Source organism: Pyrus communis, chromosome 15, assembly GCF_041283825.1.
Source record: "Pyrus communis isolate YQ-2024b chromosome 15, ASM4128382v1, whole genome shotgun sequence".
In the NCBI taxonomy this organism is placed as follows: domain Eukaryota; kingdom Viridiplantae; phylum Streptophyta; class Magnoliopsida; order Rosales; family Rosaceae; genus Pyrus; species Pyrus communis.
The window spans coordinates 25,055,594-25,081,883 of record NC_142579.1 but is presented as its reverse complement, the minus strand read 5'-3'; the positions used below and the strand labels follow the sequence as shown (position 1 = coordinate 25,081,883).

Below are 26,290 nucleotides of genomic sequence, written 5' to 3'. Positions count from 1 at the left end.
CAGACACACACACACACACACACACACACACACACACATATATATATATATAAAGTAAAATTCACATAAAAATTAAAAAAATTTGGAACGAGATTTGTAGTTCAGGTGTGGTTAAGAGTTGTCACCGTCTTACCCAAGGTCAAGTTTCCGTATGGTTGCGTTGCGGCTGCGAGACAACAAATGAAACGGGAGCTGCGCCAGAGACAAAGTTTTGATTAGGTAAGTGAACCTGCACACTCCCACTCTACCCAATCATTAAAATTGTAAGTTCAACACCAACAACAAACCCTAAATTTGACCCCAATAGCAAACCCTAAAATTCAAAAATTCTAATTAAAACACAAAATTACATAATCAATTGCATAATTAGAGAGAAAATAATAACTAGATTCAATCAATTGAAAGAAAATTGCAAGAAAAATAGGAGGAGGGGGAAGAATAAAAGGAGGGGCGGAATCCTAGAAGAAGAAATCTGAAAAGACGAACTATGATTCAAACGAAGAAGAAGTTGAGAAGACGAACCTGGGATGAAAGGAAGAGAGAGCGCCTAGAGAGCACCTGGAGAGGAAGAGAGAGCGCGGAAGACTGGTCTCTCAGTGAGCCCGACTAAGTTATACTGTGCACTTGCACGGTATTAGTAAGCGAGTAAGCGTCGTGTAAAAAAGGTGGGCCCAGATTATTTAATCCGATGCCTATTTAATCCAAACGGTCACCAAACACGGTACACCGTATTATTAGTCCTATCCAATGCCTTATACGGTGTGCCAAACAGGGCCTTAGTCGACATCGAATAGGATTAGCGAAAAACTATAACTTTCTGCAAGTCTTTCTAATTTATATTCTAACAGTAGCTGCCGATATATTCCAAGTGAAGCCAGCAGCCTCGTAATCTTTTGGATTTTGCTAGCTAGCTATTGTCCCCATGCATGCATGATAGAAGCTAGAAGGGTTTTAATAACTACAATGAAATTATCATGCATTATCCTTGGTTTTAAAGTAGAACGATATATTTACCCATATAATTTTCTACGTTACTAAGTGTAAAAAACTGTTATTTTTCACCATAATCTTTTAGATCAATTTTCTACGTTAATAATGACCTTAAGCTATTGTTGATTTTTCATGCACTATGATGAAATTAGGTTATTTTCTTAATTAAATGGCAATGTTAATGTATTCAAATATGATCCCCTTTGCTTAGACTGATTTCTACACATCCAACTCTTATTTAAATTCACCCGCATATCTATCTACACTCCATTAAAATATTTTTTCTAGGTCCTCACATTTGTTTCAAAAATACCCTTACACACCAACACCATACCTACCAACAGATCACACTCAACCTATTTGTAAACCATTAAAAAAAGAAAAAGAAAAAGAAAAAGAAAAAGAACAAAGAACAGAACAGATTGCGCGACTGCGTCCAACACTCGCCAAATGGTGGTGAAGGCATATTGATGGGTTATTATGATTCATTAAAATGCATATCGGTAGGAAATGTCATGTACTGACATATTCCAAAAATTTCTGCACTTGGTACTAGGCGACTAATCACCGTCCCGATTAGTTTCTAAGACACTCATCTAATTAAACTCACCTAGATCGCGATACCCTTGAAGGCCTCCTATATATGTATGCATATATGTGTGTGTGTATGTGTGTGTGAAAATCAATAGATGGAGACAATGAGGAGATGAGTGAGAGTAGTACCTGATGATGATTGAGAGCAGGTGAGACAGTGGAGGTGGTGACGGTAGGAGCGACAGAGCAACCAAAGAGGAGGATTTAGATGTGGTTCTTCTTCCTCTCACTTCACTTCTTTTTCTTTCTCAGATTCAGACGAAAATGAGTGTCACAGGCTCAAATGAAACAGCAAGACACCAAAGATGAAAGATTGAATTGAAGTCAGTGGACCCAAGCTTTTCATGGGTCTAGAGTTTGGGCCGGGGTGAGTCTGAGGTAGCAGTAGCGTTGGTATCCAAATGTTCGTTGACAAGACAACGATCTCTCCTCTCCTCTCCTTGGGAAGGAGATCGTTGTCGTCGTGTCAGGAAGAAATGGGAGAGACAGAGCATAGCAGAGAGATCCATAAAGGAAGAGATTAAACAGACAAAGGCTACAGTCAAGGGCAAAATCGAAAACTCATTGTTTGAGCCATTTTAATTAGACTGGTTTAGTGTTGGGCTTTGTTCTAATAATCGAAAGCAATCTAGGATGACTTTCTCCTATGATCTTTCAGTAGCAGCAATGTTTGATTGCATACCAAGTCTTGAAATTAATTCTCATGGGTAATTTTCGGGCCCGACATTCAGAGCCTTGTTGAAACAAGCCTGTGGGGGCAACCTTCCACAAACGCATCAAGCCCATGCATGTATAATATGTTCTGAGGCTCTCAGCCTTTAGGCTTTGCATAAATGGATGACATAAGACAGTGAAGCCTAGATTACTGATCAAGAAAACAAAAAAAAGAGAGCATCCAATTATCTTGTTCACACTGCGCCTTAATGTATTTTTTTCATTTATCTTTACACGCGAGACGCAATTTCAACCTAGATAAGAAAATGTGCAACTCAAAAGTTCTTTATACACATATATATAACAGCATTTCTTCTATACTAAATCTCTGTTGTTTAATTGATATTAAATACTTGACATTTTTTTTTAAATGTAGTCATTTATGTTCATACTTGTTTGTGATCACAATTTGACACGTGAATTTCTTTAATAAATTATTTATGTATCTATGTCAAACTATGACTTACCGTAATGTGGGGAGGGGCCAAACTGAGTTTTAGTTGGATAACATGGCTTAATCAAAGAAAACCCTTACAAATAGCACTTTGCCATTTAACTACCATTTTTGGCATAGAACTAATGAACATGTACTATAGTAATTTTAATGATTTTATCCATAGACAACCCCTAAATTCTAGTGCTGACAGGGCAACAAAAGTTCAAGTCTCAGGGGAAGGGAGGCAATCTCTCTATCCCAATGTGCTGACATATCTTATGAATGAAAAGAGATTCGCAGTTCTTACCCTTTAGCTTTTTTGTTTTAGAAGGGTTCTATGTCCCCAACCTCCACACCCCTCTTTTGTATGTTCTTTATCAAGAAGGGTTCAGATCTATGTTTTTTTTTCCCCTAGCTTTATAAAGAGTAATGTTTACGTCCCTGGCAAGTATAATTATGTCATAAGCTTAAAAAAATTGCAAAGCACATTGGATGTCATAAGCTTGACAATACTTCACGTAATATTCTTCTTTTGGGCGTAAAGTATTCTCACAGGTCCAAACACCATTTTCATCACCCAGTTTCCCTACAATTTCCTCACTTGACCTGCAAGTACAACTAATAAAAACTGACGCATTCACCCACCCACACATTAGATCAATTTCTCCCCAATTTCTTCCTTGACCTCGACTTCCTCTCCATCCTGGTTACGCAAATAATTAGAAACACACAGTTTTAGATTGGGAGACAAAACCCAAAACCCATATCACTCAGCAGTAGATTCTTTTGAGAACTTATTTAATAATTTTAATTTTGTATTGACTGAAAACCTACTTACCTGGTAGAAGAATGATGGACTAATTGAGAGAAATCTGAATACATATTTAACAGGGAAAGTGGGTGAAAAAGGGCGAACCGGAAAAAGGGCAAGAGGCCTTTTACCACAATGGTGAAAAGGAGTTGAGTTCTTGTAAATTGATAAATAGGGATATAGACACATATATATTTGTCAAATGAGATTATTTGTACACATAGAAGAAATTAGATTTTCATTCTTTCTTTTTTCTATTCCATTGATTAAAATCTTATTCTTTTTCAATTTTTGGTCAAGGTTCTTAGGTTTTAATGAACGTCATTATTTCAACAATTTACATGTCAAGATAATTAAATTTTATTACTAAATATATTCATTTAGTGTTAGAAACGTTACTGTTTGGTATATTTATATTTAGGGCTAAACTTTGTATCATATATTTCTATTTTTAGTTTGTAACCATTTTTAATTTGCAACCCTTTTTTTTTTTTTTTTTTAATTTGTAGTAATTTTCTTTACAGTTTTAATTTGTACCCATATATTAATTTTTTTTGTTCCCATATTTTTAAAATTTTTATTTGTACTCATAATTTTTTCCACCTTCTATTTGTATCCATTTTATTTATACTGTATCCATGTTTCTTTTAAAGTGAACCACTTGTTATATCATATATGTAAAATGTGCCCATTTTTTAATAGAAAATAATATATATATATATATATATATATATATATATATATTTTTTTTTTTTAAATCTAAAATGTATTCATTGTTGTTTATAAAAATGTACACGTTATTTTCTATATAAAGTGCACCCATTGTTTTTTTATATAAAACGTACCCATTTTTTGTATAAAATGTACCCATATTTTTTAAATTTATAATTATGTGCACCATTGTAGTCATATAATTATACGGGTACATTCTTCTTAAACATTTTTTAGAGTTATTTATTAAAATATTTTTCTTTTGGAACAATGTTGAAATTGTATTCATATATATATACTGAATGTACGGGTACATTCTTTTGACATGTGAAACTATTTTATCATTCCTAACAATGTTTTCTTTTGGTCAAATTCATAACAATGTTGGATAACGTTCCTTTGGCACTTTTTTTACATTGTTTCCAATTGATTGATACATACATACATATATATATATATATATATATATATATATATATATATTGTGACATCCCACATCGCCCAGGGGAGTGATCCTTATATGTATATTCCCATCTCTACCTAGCACGAGGCCTTTTGGGAGCTCACTGGCTTCGGGTTCCGTAGGAACTCCGAAGTTAAGCGAGAAGGGGGCTAGAGCAATCCCATGATGGGTGACCCACTAGGAAGTTGCTCGTGAGTTCCCAAAAACAAAACCGTGAGGGAATGGTAAGCCCAAAGCGGACAATATCGTGCTACGGTGGTGGAGCGGGCCCGGGAAGTGATCCGCCCCGGGCCGGGATGTGACATATATGCATACTTGTACTTGCTATTTATTAGTATACATTTTCAAAAGGAATTATATTGTTATTTGATTTTTTATTCAATCAAAATTTTGAAAAATTTTCCATATTTTTTTGTTGGCCCTTTTATTTTTATTTTTATTATAGCTCATTAGATGTGAGATTTTAAATACCCTTAAATCTCAAGCTTTATTGTTGACATGGAAATATATTAATACTAATATGTTGAGGTATACGAAGTCAAAGGACTTTGATAAAAAAAAAAAAAAAAATTGAAAACCACTAAGGATTTATTCAATGAGTATTAGTAGTTAGAAACCGCATACAAAGTCGCATGTACACATATTTACAGAGATGAAAATTAGGTCGTAGATGCATTATCTTTATTTGGGGCCCATAGTTATGTTTATCACTGGTGGTCTATAGTCCTGGATTTTGTAGTTTCTTACCCATGCTCGTGACATCTTGTTTTGTCCTTATTATTTGTTTTTGTCGATAGTTTTGTCTTTGCAATCTTGCACAGTCGCTTGCTTGTATCTTTTTCCTTTACTTTTATATTATTAATAATAAAAATGGCGAAGGAGGTACGGATGAAGGGCAATTGTGTGTAATTAATGGTCCTCACGCCGGAAAGGATTGGTATATCGCATGCGATCATTGCTGAAGAGCTCCCTCGCTTAATTTTTCTCCATTTAATATAATATATATATATATATATATATATATGTGTGTGTGTGTGTGTGTGTGTTGAATTGGGCCTAAAATTTAGAACGAGAATTGGTAGCTAGTGTGAAAAAAGGACTTATGCACACTCACATGTTTAATGTGATCTTTGATTACTTTTGCCTTATTCGATTTGAAAACTATGACAAAAATGTGCAGGAGTAAAAAAGAGTTGTGTAGAAATTATTTTCCTTTTTGATATTAATCATTTGATCAAACCAATACCTAGTTATCGTTTTTGCATAAATATGTTGCATAAGTATTAATATGAATATTGTTATATTCATCTTTCAAATATTGAAAGAAGTTCAAGTTCGAATCCTTCGGGTCGATTCAGTCGGATACAAGTAAATTTGAGTTTACAATTTTATGCTTATGCTGTGGAACACAATAACACTGAGGTATCCACGTCAACTCTAGCATAAGTAGGTCAAAAGCTACAACGAAAGATCCATCAACCTTCTTGACTTTAAGACATTAAGGAACAGTAGTGAAGTATATGAAATATGAATTACATCCAAATTCCAAACAATTTTATGCTTATGCTGTGGAACACAATAACACTGAGGTATCCACGTCAACTCTAGGGTAAGTAGGTCAAAAGCTACAATGAAAGCTCCATCAACCTTCTTGACTTTAAGACATTAAGGAACAGTAGTAAGGTATATGAAATATGAATTACATCCAAATTCCAAAGTGTATAGTGATCATTACCAACACAAAACATTTTTTTTTTTTTTTTTTTTGGATTTTGGTTTAACTTTGACTCATAATTTTCAAGGCCCCCGGGAAATCGAAGCGTAAGAGAATTTGGAACTATTCAGAGTCAGTGAACCATCAATTCTTGGGACCCAAAAGGAAGTTTCCATGCAGCTTCCTCTCGGTCCACTCCACCTAAAACATAAGTCTTGTAATCGTGTTGGTTTCCTCAGACGTTCAATTTCACTGCGGGTCCCAATACTTTATGCTCATAAACAAGGAAAGGGATCCTCTTCCAATCTTTTCCATCTAATCATTTTCATCAAACAATCTGGATCTTTGAAATTTAATCAAATGATTAAAAATACGAGTTAATTTTAAAAGTTATAATAACTTTAACCGTTGAATCAAATTTCAAAGGTCCGAATGATTTGATAAGGAGAACTAGATGAAAGAAATCCATATAGGATCCTTTCCCATAAACAATTAAACCCGAATCATTTTCCTTCCTATATAAGATGTGACACACTTTGTGACTTGTATCACAGTTTCTTGCATAGAAAATATTAATTGTCTGATTCTAGGTTCTCCTTAGCCTTCATGGCTCTGTTCGCCTAATCTTTCGTTACTGTCGTCTCCCTACCAATGGCAACAACTGATAGGCCAATTTCCAAACCCTCCAAATGGTTCTCTAACAAAACCATCAAACTCAGTTTCCCTGGTCGACGATCATCAAAGTCTAGCTTCTCTACTAGTCCAAACTCTCCTTTGTCCCCAACTACTGCTCGAACCGGAATAATTAGTCCGAGATGTACAAGCAAAGAAGATGAGCTTAGAGAAGTTTTTCGCTACTTTGACGGAGATGGTGATGGAAAAATATCAGCCTCGGAGCTCAGAGCCTATTTCGGGTCCATCGGTGAGTACATGTCACACGAAGAGGCCGAGGCCGCAATCAACGATCTTGATGCGGACGGCGACAGTCTGTTAGACTTTGAAGATTTTCTGCAGCTGATGAATAGCGGAGGTGGTGACGATGAGGACTTGAAGAAGGCGTTTGAGATGTTTGAGTTAGAGAAGGGAGTCATAACCCCTAAAAGCTTGCAGAGGATGCTGGACAGACTTGGTGACACCAAGTCGTACAATGAGTGTGTTACGATGATTCAAGTTTTTGATACTGATGGTAACGGGGTGCTTGATTTTAATGAGTTTCATCGAATGATGGCTTAATGATCAACTTAACTAAGTTTATAGTTGATGATTAATGAAAGTATTTTGTAAAATAATGTCTAAGAATTAGTCGTGAATATGTATGCATGGTTGGTGTTGTCTTATGATCTTCATGGAATTGGAACATTACTATAGTATTCAATTTTCCCATTTATTTTATGCTAAGAGTTTAAGCACAAATAGAGAGTTTTAAAAGATCATTCGCAGATGTATAAAACTTGATTTGTTACTTTGTTTTCACGGTAGCTTCTTATTATTATTACTACCATTTGTCTATAAATTTTGTATATATCAGCACCTTTTATTTTTATTTTAAAGGGGAAACTTAATATGAGTTCAATTTTATGAGCCATTATTAGTTATAGTCTAATTTTATTTAATTTTTAGGTTAGGTCCAGTGATTCATTGTCCACATAAGTTCATTTGTATTCTCTTGCCAAATTTACCCTTAAATTGACCAATTAAGTAATTACTGTTTTTTTTTAAGTTTGTGATTAATGTTAATCGTATCCTTAATTATAGGATTAGGGATTTAAATCTCCTTTTTTTTCTTCTCCTTCCCCAAATCGTTCATTTCTCTTTTCTTGTTTCTCCCTCACAATATCTTTCTCTTCCTCTATTATTTTTCCCAGTAGTCTTCTACCATAATATTATTCTTTTGCTCCTCCTTTCATAAGGATGATCAATATACATTTGATTAGTTTTTTTTTAAAAAAGAAAAAAAAAATTGTATTAGTCAATCTTGTGTTTTGGGTTCTTCGTCTCATATATACATACATACATACATATATACATACATACATACATATATATATATTTTTTTTTAACTTTGAAGTTCTATCGAATTAGCATTTTCTCTAGTGTTTCCTCCCTCAATATCATTTTTCTTCACGATTTTTTTTGGTTTTTATCTACCTATATCACTTGTCCTTTTTTTATTTATTTATTTATTTATCTTTTTATATTATACTGTGCCTGTATCATGAATAATTGTATTTATCTACCTATATATTACATATTTTGTTGATAATCTATATAAGATTAATTTTGTTTATCTACCTATATATCACAAATTAACTGTGTTATCTACCTATACAATAAGTTTTTGTTCATAGTCTATCTGTATCATAGATTATTTTGTATTGTCTATCTATACAATAGGTTTTTGTTCATAGGCTACCTCTATCATAGATTCTACCTACATCACAAATTTTTTATCTACCTCTAGCAATGTTTCTTTTAATTTTTGATAAACTTATAAGATTTGTAATAATGTCTTTTTAATTAAAAAACGGGTAGATAAAGGTATTTGAAGATTCAAATTTTAAAAATTCAAATTTAAAGAATTAAAAAAAAAATTCCAGGGGCAAAACAGGTGACATAGAAAATGAAATAAAATTGGACCCAATTCAAAAACAGCTGAATTTTTTGGACCTGAATCAAAGTGCCCCTATTTTAAAATGGAAAGGGAAGAGAGGGAGATAATGTGGGTGTGAGTGGGAGGTTTTTGTTTTTGTTTTTTTTTTTTTTTTTTAATGTTAGATAGATCTTAACATCACCGAGGTTTAATAAAAAAATAGTAAAATTGGGATATGTAAAATTACATTATTGTCTTTTTTTTTTTTGTGTGATACAGGTAGTTTAGATTATTATTATTATTATTTGCTTCTTTTTTTTTAACAAATAATATTATCTATACTATGAGGAGGGGATGGGCGCCTTAGCCCCATAATAAGCTATCAATAATGTGGTTCAAATTTGCCTTTTGTAAGAATCGAATATAAGACCTCTCACTTATTATTATTGCATTTATGCATGTATTTTATTATAATTCTGTCAGGAGTGTATATTCTAAGGTTGAAGAGTTCCATGATCATGCCATCTGTAAATAAGGCTTAAAGCTGAAGCAAAGTTGTGAGGATCTGAAGGAAAGTAAGGAAAAGAAAAATTAATATGTAAGCTTTAAGGGCTTGTAGAATTGACCAGAAAACAACCTTTCAGTTCTTTCTTTTTTGTGACTTAATTATTGAAGCTAACTTAGCAGGCAGCACAGTCAGTCCGTGAAAATCATAAACAATATCATAGTGCCACCGAAAACGCGCGTGAACTTAAAACCGATCATATGTTGCTACTGGTATGTAGTTGTCAATATTGGACTAGCATTTTGCACAACATATAAGTACTTTATTCAGGACCATAAGATTGATTAATCATAACCAAACTTAAATTTAACTCTTACGGCCTGTCACGGAATGAGATTCTGAGGCTCCAACACCCATGCGGCCTTAGACTTGATCGCCCCTCGAACAAGCTAAGTTCGGCATTCACACCTACAAAATAGCTCAAAAGCCCTATTGGGATGGAGGGATTTGAAGCTTATAAAATAACATTACAGGTTAAACTGGTTTTTTAGTTTTGTTGTCAAATACAAATCGTTTCTCCAGTCGGAAGTGATGAGAGATTAGGGCAAATTGAGACTGCATTATGGCTTAGAAAATTCGAGAAGATTTGACGGGTAATATATCATGTGGAGTAAAGAAATGTTATACATCCTTATCTTAGAAAGTGACATGTATCATGCACGCTTGTAACAAAAGAAGTTCTAGCACTCTCTGATTTGAAATTGATATTTATATTGGATAAGTATTATTTAGTCCCAATCGCTTACTTAAGCAGGCAATATGAAAGGCTCGCGCGATTCAAACTATATATACCTACTGAATGGCTGGCCCCTGAACTTTTGCACTTTGTATTCAAGGTGATGCACAAATGATGTCAAAGTGAGACCAAAATAAACGCCCTCCCTTGAAATTTTGAATCAGAACAAGTGATAAGAAGTTAAGAACAAAGCCACTATTAGGCTACTCACCTAAAATGTTAAAAGAAGACATGAGATCATGCACGTAAAATAAACACCATAATTTATAATTACAAATTAATCAGAAATACAATAACATTCTTTAGCCACGAAGTGTAAATATAAATTCAGTATTGATAACTTGTCAATTAGTCACTTGATTCTCAAATAACTTATTAATTAAGTGATATGATATTCGAATAATCTTGCAGCCCCAATATATGGCTGGAATAATAGATTCTTTAACCCTGATTAACTAGTTATGAAATCCCTATTTAGTAAGATTTATTATGGTAGGAAGCAAAGTTCTGAAAAATGTTAGATGCTAGTTGGGCGGCAGGCTGGGGTCTAGCGCCTAGGAGGACTATGCGGATTTAATAAAAATTTATTATATATATATAAATAAGTGCCTACTTAAACTATACTTATATTCAGAGTTTAAGAAAGTTAAAACTTAAAACTTAAGCCATATTGCCATCATCACAGGCAAATGCAGCAAAAAATAAGAAAAACCAAAAACCAAATTTGAAAACTCACTAATTAAGTAGGTTATTCAGAAAAACCTTTAACCTGATTAAGAAAAATTAAAAACAATGGAACTGCCTAGCCTTCGCCTAGTCCCCGCCTAGCCCCTACTTGATTTTTCTCCACGTTTCAGCCTAATCACATTGGTCATCCAATGCCTAGGACAATTTTTAGAACACTGGTAGGCAATAAAATAGATTGTGATTATGAGTATCTCTCATTTAATAATAAGCTTGATTGAGAAATGTCCTAACAATTTCATATGAAGGTTGTCTCAACTCTCACAATACACGCCGTATTCCAATACTAAACCCTATTCACTAGCAGGAGCATTTTAAATTAGATGGAGTATAAGGCAATTCTGAGTTCTCCGTCGCTAACCGTTTTTGTCCGTATTCTATAGATAAGCTCATTTATATTTTATATTGATTTAGTTCATTATAATAGTGATCCTAATGTCTTGTTGTTGTGCTTTTCAGAATATCTTACATGTGGTCTTGGAGCCACACAACAAAATTAGGATCACATTAGGTAATTTGTTTAATTACAATTTGGTAGATAATTGACACCAAATAGAGCATAACTGTGTATATCATTTGGTTGGCTATCTTTGACTAATCGATCCCGTGCGACTTCGTAAACATACTTCCACAATTTTGTATCACTTTAGTCTGCAATTTTGTTTAGTGGTTTAGGTCATATATAAAAGGGAAACTAATTAATTACACGTTGAAAACCAAGAAATAGATACAATAGCTTGAATGAGGATCCTCAAATTATGTTCATTCATCGTACATCGTGCAATGAGAAATTATTTTAAATACTTTTATTTAAATTAAACATGAGCAGTATCTGACAAAAACTGGACCCATGATATTCGATGAACGGACACAATTTGAAGATCTCCGAGATCCTCACAAAGATGATCTGAAGAGGATCCTCATTCACAATAACTTATCTCTCTGCCTCTCAAACGGCGACAACAACTGCTTCATATTACAAAGCTCATCATTGTCGAGCCGTCATCTAATTATTACAAAAGCTTGAGATTTTGATGCTTTTGATAGAAATATGGTAGTTTATAGGATCGACAACGGATGTTGCTTAGATTATCGAGCATAATATGATGTGAAGGATATGAACAGAGAGTGAGTATAAAATTGAATGAATTTGACAAAAAATGATTTGACAAATATATAGAGATGGAAATAATCTTTCCGGATGAGTTGTATTCTTGAGGGAAAATAATAACTTTTCATGTTGAAATACAATTGTTCATATCCTTTTAGAATTAATTAATTAAATAAATAAATAATTATATTATTTCCTTTATTAATTAATTAACTTATTTCATTACAATCATATGAACATATTGTGAAAACCATATTATCATAATCATATTCCAACATCTCCCACTTGATTACGATGACATAAATAGTTTCCTATTTTGATTTGTTTCTCAAGAGTATTACTCATAAAGAAATTCAATGTAACATCAGATATGTGGCTTCTTTACCTGGTGCGCACCATTGCACTTTATCTAATAACATTTTACTCTTTACTAAAATGACATCATATCCAAGTAACTAGGAAAAACAATCCATACCGGGTTACAAATGATGACTTAGCCCCGCACTATACACCACAGTGTTATATAAATTATTTCTTGAAGTTTATTATGGATTTTACTTTCAAGACAATTTATTATAACCTGGTTACCTTGCTAGTGCCCTTTATCTTGAACAGACTAAGTACTAAAGAACCAGACAGAATCGCACCTACTTGTGCATGTTTCAGGCATCCCTAAAACCATACAATGATACCCGCCGCACGTCTAACACTACAACATATCTAGATGTTTTGCAAACCCATTGTAGTCATATACTCTCTGAATTTTTCCAGAGACAATCCCTTGGTCATCGGATCGGCCACCATCTCTTCGGAGGGTATGTAGTTGACCTTTACCTCTCATTTCTCCACTATATTTTGTATATAGTGATATTTAATATCAATATGTTTTCCTTTGGAACCATTTTCTCCACTCTTTATCAGAAAGATGGCGGACTTATTTTCACAAAACACATTGACAGGCTCCTTAGGTATACCTATATTTAAATTTTCGACAAATCATTTAGCCCATACTGCAGTACTTACTGCTGTGATACAAGATATATATTCTGCTTCCATGGTAGACTTTGCAACACAACCTTGTTTCTTAATTAACCAAGAAATAGTCATTCCACCAAACAAGACAATGTTACCACTTGTTGACTTTATGTTATCCACGTCGTCTACGAAATCTGTATCGCAAAAACAAACTAAATCCAGATCATTTTGTTGATCCAAATATAACGTTTTGGCATCTCTATCCCTAGTAATTTTAATTCCTAGAACATAAGATGTTTCTCCCATATCTTTCATTTCAAATTTGGATCCTAGATATGACTTAGTCTTTTCAATCATATCTATAGAGTTACCTGCAACAAGATGTTATCTACATATAGTGACAACATACATAAATTATTTTGGCACTTCCAAGAGTAAACACAATGATCCAATGGATTTAATTTTAAGGAAAACTAATGAAAATGATTGAAAACTTTGAGTTTTAACGATAAAGACAAAATAAAGTGTAAAGTGAATAGTATCAGGATTGACTTTTTAGTGTAAAAATGTGATTTTTCGTTAAAGTGAACAGTACTGAGAGCTTTTTGTTAAAGTTCCCTTTATTTTATAGCCCATTTCAATAATGGCTTTGTGGAGCTTTAAATACCATTGTCTTGATGATTGTTTAAGGCCGTACAACGACTTTCTTAATTTATAGACTTTGTTTTCATGTCCTTTGACATGATATCCTTCAAGTTGAATCATATAGATGTCTTCCTTCAAATCTCCATTTAAGAATGTTGTTTTGACATTTAACTGATGAAGTTCTAAATCCATTCTAGCAACAATTGTCATAAGAATACGAATAGATGTAAACTTTGCAGCTGGAGAGTAAGCGTCCACAAAATCTATAACGGGCTTCTGAGCATAACCCTTAGCTACAAGTCGAGCCTTAAACTTATCGAGGGTACTATCTAATTTGTACGTCTTACGAAGTACCCACTTACAACCTATGGGCTTTCTTCCATCAGGTAGATCAACCAATTCCCAAACTTCATTTTTCTTTATGGAATCTAGTTCTTCAGTCATTGCTTGTTGCCATTGTTCAGACTCAAAACTACCCATTGCATCTTTATAATTCCTTAGGTCTGGATCTCCCATTGAATGATCTACCTCCTTAAGATTGAAAACAAAATGATCTTTCAATCTTCTAAATGGTTCCCTTTTTCTTTTACGCCCACTAATTTAATCATTTCTCCCACTATTTATATCTTCCATGATAATATCATGATCATCATCCGTGCGTGTCATGATTGAAATTGTTACGATCGCCATGTTTATGTCTCCCACTTGATCATTCCCAATGTCATGATCATGAGACAAGTCTAAATCAAGATGGAAATCTTGATCATCCGTAGGAGAATTCTCTTCTCCCAAAGATTCCAATTCTTGTATTGGATTAACCAAATCAGTAGTTTCAATAAAAGTAGCATCCCTACTTTCGATCAATCATTTCTCAAGATGATAAAACCTATATCCGACACTATTATCAAGATATCCTATGAATTTACATTCCAAATTTTTTGCTTGTAATTTATCTCTTAATGGCTTTGGAATGAGAACATGCGCTTTACAACCCAAACTTTTAAGATAAATCGGGTTTTCGCCCAAGCCATAATTCATATGGAGTCAGTGGTTTCGCCTTTGTATGAACTCTATTCAATATATATAGACAAAGCTTCACCCAAAAAATGTAGAGGTAAGTCAGCATAAAACATCATAGATAGCATTATATCCATTAGAGTTCGATTTCTTCTTTCTACGATTCCATTTTGTTGTGGTGTATAAGGCATAGTATAATTATGTCTTAAGTCATTCTCTTTGCAAAAATCATCGAAGGCTTCAAATTCTCCACCTCTATCACCATTAAGGGTCTTTATGGATCTTCCTAATTGGTTCTCTACTTCTGCCTTGAACTCTTTCAACTTGTCTAAGGCATCATTTTTATGCTTCAAAAAATAGACATGTCCATAATGGGAATAATCATTGATGAAGTCACAAAATATTTCATTCCTCTATGGGTTATAGTTCTCATTGGTCCACATAAATCTGTATACACTATCTCAAGTAAATTTGTAGAAGTCCAATGCTGAGAAAATGATTTTCTAGTTATTTTTCCTTTAATACATGATTCACATGTATTAAAATCATGTGCATTTACTTGAGACAACATTCCATTTTTACTCATGCGTATCATTTTATTTTTATTTATGTGATATAAACGTAAATTCCATAAATATGACAAATTTTGAACAGTAGAGGCAAAGGCATACTTGAAAGAAATACTTTTATTAATACAAAGTACCTATCATTGACTCTTATTCCCCTTGCATAAATATAACCATTTTCCCCAATAGTGATAGCACTATTCATGAATCTTGTCTCAAAACCTTTCTTTTATAGGACAGAGACAAAGATAGAGACAAGATTCCTATATTTGGTGCAAACAGAACATTTTTAAGCACAATGGTAGATTTACTATTGTTGACCTTGCAATCTCCTTCACCTAAAACATTGGCATAAGTATTGTTGTCCATGTAGAGATGATGTTCTCCTAGTGCTTTCTCCTTGAAATTGATGAAGCAACTTTTGTCCTTGTATACATGACGAGTTGCTCCTGAGTCTATCCACCATTGTCCTTGATCTTCAGCAATGAGTGCTTTGGAGACAGTCAAAATTAGTTCTTTAGGATTTTTGTTGTGCTTGCGTCGTTTTGGGCACTTGTACCTATAATGACCAGTCTATCCACAATTATAACATGTAGTCTCCTTTTCTTTGAACTTGTTATGCTTGCAATGTCCAGACTTTGTGTAGGTTAGGTGCTTGTTACTACTATGTGGCTTGTGCATGTGTTGCTTGTTTTTTTTCCTCTATGAGGAGGTTAGCTCTGCCTTGTCCAGTTCCTTTTTCTTATAATTTTTATGAACTTCTTCAATAGCCCACATTGCAGGCAATGTATCCATCGTTAATTCCACTTGACCATAAGTCATGAAAGTAACTACATTTTCCCAAGAATTTGGGAGGCTACTAAGAAGAACACTAACTTGCGTTTTATCAGAAACTAGATGGCCATCATTAGCTAAGTCTTTTGCCATTACCTAAATTTTAGTAATATGATTAACCATAGAATCAGTTTCCTTTATTATTGTCTCATTGTATTTCTCAAGCAATAACTGAATGTAGGTTTGAGATTTAGATCATACTTCTTTTCAAGTACATCCATGATTTCTTCGGCCGAATCATATTCTTCATAGAGAGGTATTAATTTATCTTCCATGTAATTGAGAATTGTGGCCTTAGCCAACTCATTATCTTCCACCCATTTATTATAAACTTGAGAGGGCCCAAGGGGTTTCTCGTCCTTGATAGTGTACAAAGTCTTGTCATGGGTTAAAAGATAAGTGATCATTCTCTTCCTTGATAGTGAACATTAACGTTGTTCAACCTCTCTATTTTAAAAATTTCAAATTCGGAAGATTTAGTTGCCATAGCTCAGAAAATTACAAAACAAACACAATACTTAACACAAACTTAAATACAAATACTACTAGTGTACTTTTAATTATTACACGCCACAAATGCTAAATGTTCTTAATAAATTAAAGACTAAAAAGATAAAATAAAATAAAATAAAAGATAGAGACTTATTTATTTTTAGTAGCAGATACCACACGCACTCACAGAGGCTTTGTCTAATCAGTGAAAGACGAGTACTTGTTTAAGCGATCACGTAGATAGAAGGCTCGTGGATTTCTTGCTTTTATACTTGGCCAAAAGTGATAAATTATTTTTCTATTTTTGTGCACAAAAGAAGCATCTTCTCGTCTAGTGGATTCTCTTTCAATTCTCAGCAGCCTCGGTTCCCTTAAATTTCTTGCAATTGAAATTTCTCTTTGTGCCAAATCAAGATATATAAAAATGTAACAAGTATTATATTGATCCAAATGATTAAGCACTCTAACTCTTGGATCCCTAAAATTAAACCTTTACTTCCACTTTTGGTTTTTGTGACTTATTCAAAGTATTCCACAAATCAACCTGGTTTTTGTGACTGTTATTCAAAGTATTCCACAAATCAACCTTATGAGTAAAATTATTAGGGTAAACGGGATTAATAAAACCTGAATTTGGTTTGATTGTAACACCCAAACAAGTAGGAAAGAATTCCAATTGCAGCTGTCCCGAATTTTGCCTAGAGGAAGAGCCCACTTCAAAGAATCTGTTGACAATTAACTTTGTGATAGACACCAATCTCTATTATTGCACTTTGCTTTTTCACGTGCACTATCTAAGTGCTCAAAACCAAAAAACAATTCTATATTTTATTTGTTTCCCACTTGAAGCTTCCCCAAAAACAAATTCTTCTTTTTTATTTTCAAAGCAATTCCCTTTGTCTTCTTCTTTATTTTCGAAGCACTTCCTCTAGGAAAAAAAAAGGTTCTTCTTTCTACTATCTCTGGAAAAACTTTGTTGCACAGCCCCGCAAATAATCTCGAACGGCAGAGACAATTCTTCTTGGATGATAGTGGTGTTGTCGGCGTGGATTATTACCAAGAGAGCACGAGACTGCGGCTGGAAGACTTGACCACACTGGGAGAACTTGACCATGCTACTGAGTGTTATGAATATGTGGGATGCTGCCGTGAGTCCACGGCGGAAGGCGAGACCACGGCGGAGGCAGAGGGCATGAATGACTTATTTTTCAAGCCAAAAGTCGAGAGTTCAAATTCGGATTTGCATTAATCTGAGAGCAACTTTGAATCAGACTTAATGGTGCAGGTAAATCCCTTGGGCTTGGTGACCAAAGTGTAGGAAATTGATCAGCATTTGTAGTTTCAATTTCTTGTGCAGATTCGGTGTTTGCAGCTAGCAAGGCCAATTGCAATGGATTTTCTGAGTATCTAATAGGACTTAATAAACCCTTTGGATGTAATTCGTTCAAATTCTAATAATGGTAATTATATTCAGGGAGTGAACGTAGTGAATTTGAACGCTGAAATGGTTCAATGGCAGATTGAGTTTTGTTCTCTGCTGAATGAAATGGTGTGGAGGAAAATAGTTCGAATTGTTAGGTTAATTCAGGCCCAGGTTCAAACGGGTTTAGGATGGGATTTCAACATGCTAAAATGTTTGAACGATTGGGTATTTTTGTGAGTTTTGGATTCTGCACGAAAATTCTCAGATGTTGATTCTGAACTTTCATTCAAAATCGGTTCAATATTTTTCTTGTCCACCAACATCCTCTTCCCTAATTTCTTCTCAAGTTGAAACTTAGTGAGAACGTTGTTGGATTCGTTACTTGATGAAGAGGAAGTCTCAAATGTAGTTCGAAAGGTCCTCCGAAGAAAATTGGGAAAATTGTTCTGATTCATGAAAAAAAAAAACTTGTTTCTGATACCAATGATGGAAATAGGTTAGTTCACAGGATTGGAAACGGATGTTGCTTAGACTATCGATCATAATATTTCGTGAAGGAATATATAGAGATGGAAATAACATTTCTGGAGGAGTTGTATCTTCAGGGGAAGTTATAACTTTTCACGTTGAAATAAAAATTTTCATATTCTTTTAGAATTAATTAATTAATTAAATATATTATTTCTTTATTAATTAATTAACTTATTTTACTACAATCATATGTATATTAGTACACCAATGTTATGGTGTACCTTCTCACATGATTACACATATTGTGAAAACCATGTTATTATAATCATATACCAACAGCTTTTTGGTGGTTTTAGCTCTATTTGGTGTGTTCCAGTGAGAATCCTTTCCGGCAAGGTATAAATTTGCTCTTGGCAACTTAATCTACCTAACCTTGCAATGTGGTTAAATTGAAATTAAGCTTTTGGTTTCAATTGAATATCTATCTTATATCATAATTGAGAACCAGGTAAAGGTCTTGTTGAATATGAGCAATTAGGTTCTCTTTCAAACCTTTTGCTTGAATTTTCTTCTTTGATTTATTTTCTCAAAATTGATTAAACTGAGAATTCGCTTATTAAACCCATCCTTTAGAAAATTTGTATTTTGTATTTTGGTAGGTTTGCTTGTATTTTTGGGTTTCTAATTGAATCACTTTAGTTGTTTCTCATTATAATCTTACGATATTATTTTAAGTTTGTCTAACACACCCCGATCCAGAATGTCCACTTGGACTCCAAATCAAGCTGTGCTGGCTGACACCCAGAAGGTGATCAAGCCATAAAGAGTAGTGAGGTAAAAAATGTGAATAAATTTAAACCTAAAAGTGCCTAAATGCAAGAGTGCACATGTAAGCGGGAATGAACCCAATTCACATGTGATGTCAGAGCATAAGTAAAGTACAATAAAAGTAGAATGAGAATTCTACCATCGAAGGTAATTTTCTATGCCAAGATTTGCCAAAAATCCTCGTCGACACAGAAGCTTTGCCACTAAAACCTGGAGGGGCAAAAAGACAAGGGTGAATGGGCCTAAAAATAAAGCTTTGTAAAATCTTTTCGAAAATGTATAACCCCTCGCCATAAAACAAGTGTAGTTTTCAAATATATATACTACATATAGCATAAAAACACTTATCATAAACAGTAACACTACAGAAATACGGCTAGTCACAATATTTCACATATAAAACATATAACATCCAATAATCACACTATCTTGCATAAATGAACATATAGTATCGAGCGTTCATCAACATAAGCTGACACACGAGCTCATGCAGAGATCTTCTAACATGAACAAAACTGAGTGTAATAATGATTTACGCTCTAATACTACAATCACGTGCATGGGGGTTCTACTGCTCTCGACGTGTGCAGTCCATTTTTGTACAAAAACGCATATTTACGTAAATGTTTTGTTTCTAGGTGAAACACATCGCAAGGATCTTTGATGCCCACGAGGCGGGTTCGACCTGACGACATGATTTGTGAGTAGGTCTTTGCTTTTAAATATTGTATATTTAATTAGTTTCCATATTTACTTAATAAAGAACTTTCATCGTAATACCTTGATTAGACTAACGTTTTTAAGAATTAGCGTATTAACAGAATTTTTGAAATTCTCATAAATTCTATGGGATGTACAATTATGCATATTTTGACGTGATGCCATAAGTATATTTATGGTTACATATATTATTATTTTATTGTTGTGAATTATGAAATTTCCGTAGTATGATCATATTTATATTACTGCTCATCATGCATGCTACATTGGTGTTTATACTCGTCCGAGCCAAGGCCAGGCTTCAAGTGTATGTTCACATTGCACTGTATGCTCACTTGGGATCCATTGTAGGTGCCAGTCCTGTCCTAGATTGCTATAGCCAATTAGGACTCGTATGTGACGCGCGCCAATCTTCACGTGATCGTAGTACTAGAGTGTAAATCATTATTGCACCTAGTCTTGTTCATGTTAGAATACCTCTGCATGAACTTGTGTTTCAGCATATGTCGATAAGCACCTGATCGTATATGTTCGTTTGTTAGAGATTTTGTGATTACCGAATGTTATGTGTTTATTCACGAAAGATCGTGCAATTTTATATTCTCGAGATAGTACCTTTTATGGTAAGTATTTTCATACTATACATAGTATGCTATATTTTGAAACTATACTTGTTTTATGGTAAAGGGTTATACATTTTTGAAAAGATTTTTACAAAGCTTTATTTTTAGACCCACTCACCCTTGTTTTTCGCCGCTCTAAGTTTAGTGGCAAAGCTCTTGTGTCGATGAGGATTTCTGGCAAACGTTGTTATAGGAGATCACTTTGGATGGTATAGCTCTTATTTTACTTATAATGTACTTTACTTATGCTTTGACATCACGTTGAATTGGGTTAATCCCGTTCACATGCGCACTCTTGCATTTAGTCGCTTTTAGGTTTAAATTTATTCATATTTTCCACATTAGTACACTTCATTGCTTCGTCACCTTTCCGATGTCGGCCAGCACAGCTTGATGCGGAATCCAGGTGGACCTTTCAGGTCGGGGTGTGTCATTCTCAATCAAATTAATCTTACAGATGTGGTCTTTCTGATTGGGTCATTTTTTGTTGAATTATGTTGTTAACCCTTATATAATATTCTTGTTTCCATCTTATAAACAAAAACAAGGTACCTATTGATCATTGGTTTTCTTCTTTAAATCGATGTAAATTCTTTATTTCGGTTTTGATCAAATCTTCTCCTTGTTCATGTGGGTTCTACAACCTTGCTATTTTTAATACTGATATCCATGTAGTGTATATGCAAATCGACAAGTAAGTCTTGATTCTTGAATATTTCTGAAATTGATAGTCTGTTTCGATTATGATATGGTAAAGAATGAATATTACTTAAATACTTTATTCAACTAAATTTAGCTATATATATAAGGAAAGCCTAATTTTCAGAGCCTTTCAAATTTGGGATTAACTTGATTGTGTATGATTATATAGTTGTTGAGTGTCAATTTAGGTTTAATCTATTTTTGTTCCACTTAAGAATTATGTCAATATGTTTTCAGAGATACATTTCAATAGAAGGATGATACGGCTTAATATGTGAAAGGGGTAAGCAACTTAATCAAAAAAAGAATTCATTAACCTTGCCCTACACCATGTTCTATTTTGATGCTGAGTTGGATAGATGTCCCTAATTTCAAATTTTATGAAACTATAGTATATTGTAATACCAAATGGATTGTTTCCGTTGGAAGTTTCTTCACGTCTATTGGACAAGAAATATAATTACGGTAAAATTTTAATGACAATATATCAAGAATTGAAATTTTTGTAAAAATTGCAAACTAAGGTGGCGCTGCTGAAATTTTAGAATACTAGTGACATATTATGTTCTAAGGGGAATTTTTGAAACCACTCAGATCAACTATAAATCAGTATATAGCAAACTATAAAATACTTATAACATTCTTCATCAAGTCAAAGTTGTTGAAACCATATGTATTCTTTGTATTTCATGGATTGGCTAGCCATGCAAGCGTCTTTCGTGCATGATTTGTTTCTACCCAAAGGTCTAATATAATCATGCAATTATAATTATTTCGATCTTCAACAACTTTTGAATGGACGATTTGGCTTCGTCCATGGTTTGAAAACCCTGTAGATGAGTTAAACTTTTATTTTCTATGAATTAGGAATTAAAGCAAGTATGATGATTGTTGTTATACAAGGTGCTATTTTTTTGTTAGCTTTGACATTATAATTAGAACTTTTAGTTTTACATCTTCACCATATAACTCCTCTTATATTATCTGTTTGAATGTTATGCTGATCCAACTTTTTTTTATTTTTATAAACTCATAAACTTTTTAAGGTTTCCTTCGGCATAAATCTCATGACTTTATACTTTTGACACAAATGCATATATTTTATGGCAGTCTATGTATCATGAATTTTGTATATGATACATATTTATGTGTCCTGTTAAATATTTCAAGGTATTATATTTAATGGACATCTATATCAGTTTATCGATTATGAACTGATAAATGAAATATAGGTTTCGACTTATGTTTAAAGAAGGGTTAATAAGCATATTTGTTCAACAGTGTTTGCTTATTAATTTTTTTCTTCGTGTTCAAAAAATTAAAGCTGTGATTTATATATTATTGATGGATAATTAATCTGCTCAAAAGTGTTTTATCGTTCAGTCCAAGTATAAAGCAATGTATAGTGAAACATGGAATTGACAAGATTGTATATACTTCATTTGCTCAAAAGTGTTGAAGCTACGAATGCCCTTGTGTTTTATGTTTTAGCTATACAAACCTAAGATAATCAAGTTCGATCCAAAAATAATTATGCAATTATATGCTTTTGTTGCAATAAGAAAGCACTCAGTTAATTTTTTTTTTCCTGTCAAATGTTTGATGAACAAAACTAACTAAATTAATGGTTCTTTTTGTCACATGAATCACTTCTCTAAAGTTATTTGGCATAAGTTGTAGCCATAAAGTTAATAGTTGATGTTTAGCTCACAATTTTTATGATTGGAGATCTCATGATAGATGTTTTACTAGTAGGAGTATTTGAAAGGTACCTATTTGCCTTTGTAGGTGTTTATATTATTTTTTACTCTTTTAATGAGCGAGAGTAATAGTCTGCATATGTAATTTTATCTCTTTTAATCAATGTGAGTAAGAGATTACCATTTGTACTGAAAAGTTGAAGTGTTTATGGCTAATAGTTAATTTTGTTTAGGTTTTGTTCATAAGTTCTTATAGGAGACGAATTTTGTAATAGTATTATTGTATTTGCTTCTTCTCTTATTCTTATATTAGATTTTAAATGGACATAAAAGTTAGATTCTGTTACCAACATTATAAAGTTCATTTATGAGCTACTTTTGTTTTAAAGGATTAGTGTAAATGAACACTATCCTTGACGCCATAACATTTTCTGCAACATTGTATTATTGATTTGAGTGTGTGTGATTATGGTGTGAATATGTAGCTGGATATGCATCTTGTTTTCTATAGTTCTGCATTCATATTAATGATGACAGTTGTTATGAGAGTTTGGTCACATAATTTAGCAGACTCAGTGATCAGTGTTATTCTGGTTGTTTTTGTTGATTTCGTGTACAAGTTCATTGACACGCAAGTGGGAGATGATAGGATTTTTACCATCTATAAAAGTAGAGATAAAAATACTCGCAAAAGTACGGGGTAATTGTAGTATAGTCAGCTCTAGTAAGGTCGTTCTCCACAGAGATTGAATGAATAATTTATGTCAAAACTAAACCTTAGTTAATTATTTAAAACAAAGTTTGAGAAAATGTTGATTTTGTGAGTTAAAATTATAAAAACGAATTTAATAAAAATAATTAAATAAATTGACAAAATTAAATAAACTAAAAGAAAACGGTTTTTGAAAATTAAATTGTAAAGGCACTAGGATTCCACTGTTATCTTAATAATCCTACGTAGTTCTTCCAGTTACTTATGATTTACACATGCATATTTGAAGGTTAGGTTTTCCTAAAGTATGCCTACTTAGACCTGATAGAGATTTTACCACACACGCAAACGGGTTAAAAACTTCTATATTACTTGCAAGAATGACAAGGTTGTTGTAGTATAAACGGTTTTCGCAATGTCGTTCTCCACATGGATTATTAAATAATTTGAAACAAACCAAATTCTAATTAATTATTGTAAAGCAGAAAATTGAGATGATTGGTTTTATAATCTACTCAAATTAAAACGAATTTAATTAATAAAAATAAACTAATCTGCAATATTAAAGATGAAGGGGAAAGAAAACTGTTTTGGAAAAAATCAAATTAAGAAAGCACTAGGGTTCCACCATCACCTAGCAATCCTATGTATTTTTACTAATTACTTATGATCTACACATGCCACTTTGAAGGTTAGGTTTTCCTAATGTATATTCTACTTGGAACCTCCAACATAGAACGTATATCTAACATGCAACCCGTCCGGACGTTCGGATCAAATCTAAACATAAAAGACTCATTATGCTTTATGAAAACCCTTCGAAAAACCATGCAACCCTTAAGATGTGATGTTCATCTTAAGTGAAATTACAATTATTAATCACAAGAAGTCAGCGTCAATTTCAGGAAACCTTCCAACCAAAACTGCATCAAATTACTTTTCTAAGGATCCTAATGGTGATCAGGCATTAAGACAATTAGATAGTTTTAATCACAGTGATTAGTAATTCAAAGTGCACATGCAAACAATCATAAGCAATTGAATAAAAATTACATATTCATGCTAAGGCTCAAGGTTTCGCCCTAGCGAAAGGAATTAGTTGCGCATATTCATAATTGAAATCATAGAAAATATTATTAAGAATAAAAGGAATGAAAACACCTTAAAGTAGAAAATCTCCAAGAACCCTAGCAATAACTCTCTGTCTCCAAAGTTGCATAAAAAAAACTCTCCAAAACTAGAACCGGCCAAAGCCTTTTAATATCTCCCTAAAGCCAACGCACAAACCCTAACAACAAGTATTTTATTCCCACTAAGAAACTAAATAATAATGAAATAAAATAGAAAATAAAACCCTAATTAAACTAGGAGAATCTGCCAAGTACTTATCCAGCCACGTTTTAGCCTCAAATCTCCTCCAAATCCAGCCCATAATAACTTGTTTTTAGGATTTGGACGTTCTGAACACATCTCCAGAAGGCCATGAACCCGTCTGAGGTCATCTTGGGCTCCAAAAATGCAATTCAAGCCCAAAACGTCACTATTCCAGCACTGTGCATTGCTTCTTTATTTTATTGCCAGAAAATAATCGCTTGGTAGAAAAATCTGATATTTTGATACGATCAAGCCAAGTGACTCACGAACGTCCTCCAATTAGAATTACTCCAAAATTCGTCCATTTGGTCATGTTTTTCTCTAAAGGAAATCGAAAGTCCTATATTAGAAATACAATTCAAAGTATCAAAATTCTTCCAAATTATTAACCAAAGTATACTACGAATAGGGTAAAATATATAATATGAAATTGACTCATCAAGACCCCCAACATAGAGCGTATATCAAATATGCAACCCGTCTGTGGTATTCAGATCAAATCTAAACATGCAAGACTCATTAAACTTTGTGAAAACATTTTGAAAAACCATGCAACCCTTAAGATGTAGTATTCATCCTAAGTGAACTTGCATATATTAACCACAAGAAGTCTTTGTTAATTTCAAGGACCGACCTCGGACCAAAATTGCATCAAATTACTTTTCTAAATGTCCTCATAGTGATCAAGCATTAAAACAAATCGATAGTTTAAAACGGTGATTAATAATTCAAAACCTGCATGCATAATATCATAAGTTAATTGAAAATAAACTGCATATTCTTACTAAGGCTCGTGGCCTCGCCCTAGCAAAAGAGAATTAGTTACGAACAATCATAAAACATTATTAAAAACAAGGGATAGAAAACACCTTGTAAATAACCAAAAGCTCTCTCAGCCGAATTCTCATTCTTCTCTCTAAAAACTCTAATGGCTAAACAACCTTATTTATACTACTATACAATTAAAATCCTTACTAGAAAAGGTCTTTTGAAAATTAGGAAACATAATAACTTAAGAGAAACTAGGAA

At 33.2% G+C, this 26,290-nt stretch overlaps 1 protein-coding gene across 1 annotated transcript; it reads left to right on the top strand.

The window, feature by feature from the left end:
- The first annotated feature begins 6,959 nt into the window (after window positions 1-6,959).
- On the top strand, window positions 6,960-7,803 carry LOC137742872 (putative calcium-binding protein CML41). Its single transcript, XM_068482819.2, has one exon. It carries the CDS (start codon window positions 7,085-7,087, stop codon window positions 7,664-7,666), a length of 582 nt encoding a protein of 193 aa, XP_068338920.1. The 5' UTR covers window positions 6,960-7,084; the 3' UTR covers window positions 7,667-7,803.
- Window positions 7,804-26,290: the final 18,487 nt, after the last annotated feature.

Bases quoted from the DNA above. Each gene is read 5' to 3' on its own strand.
- LOC137742872 (XM_068482819.2), top strand. From the start codon at position 7,085: ATGGCAACAACTGATAGGCCAATTTCCAAACCCTCCAAATGGTTCTCT.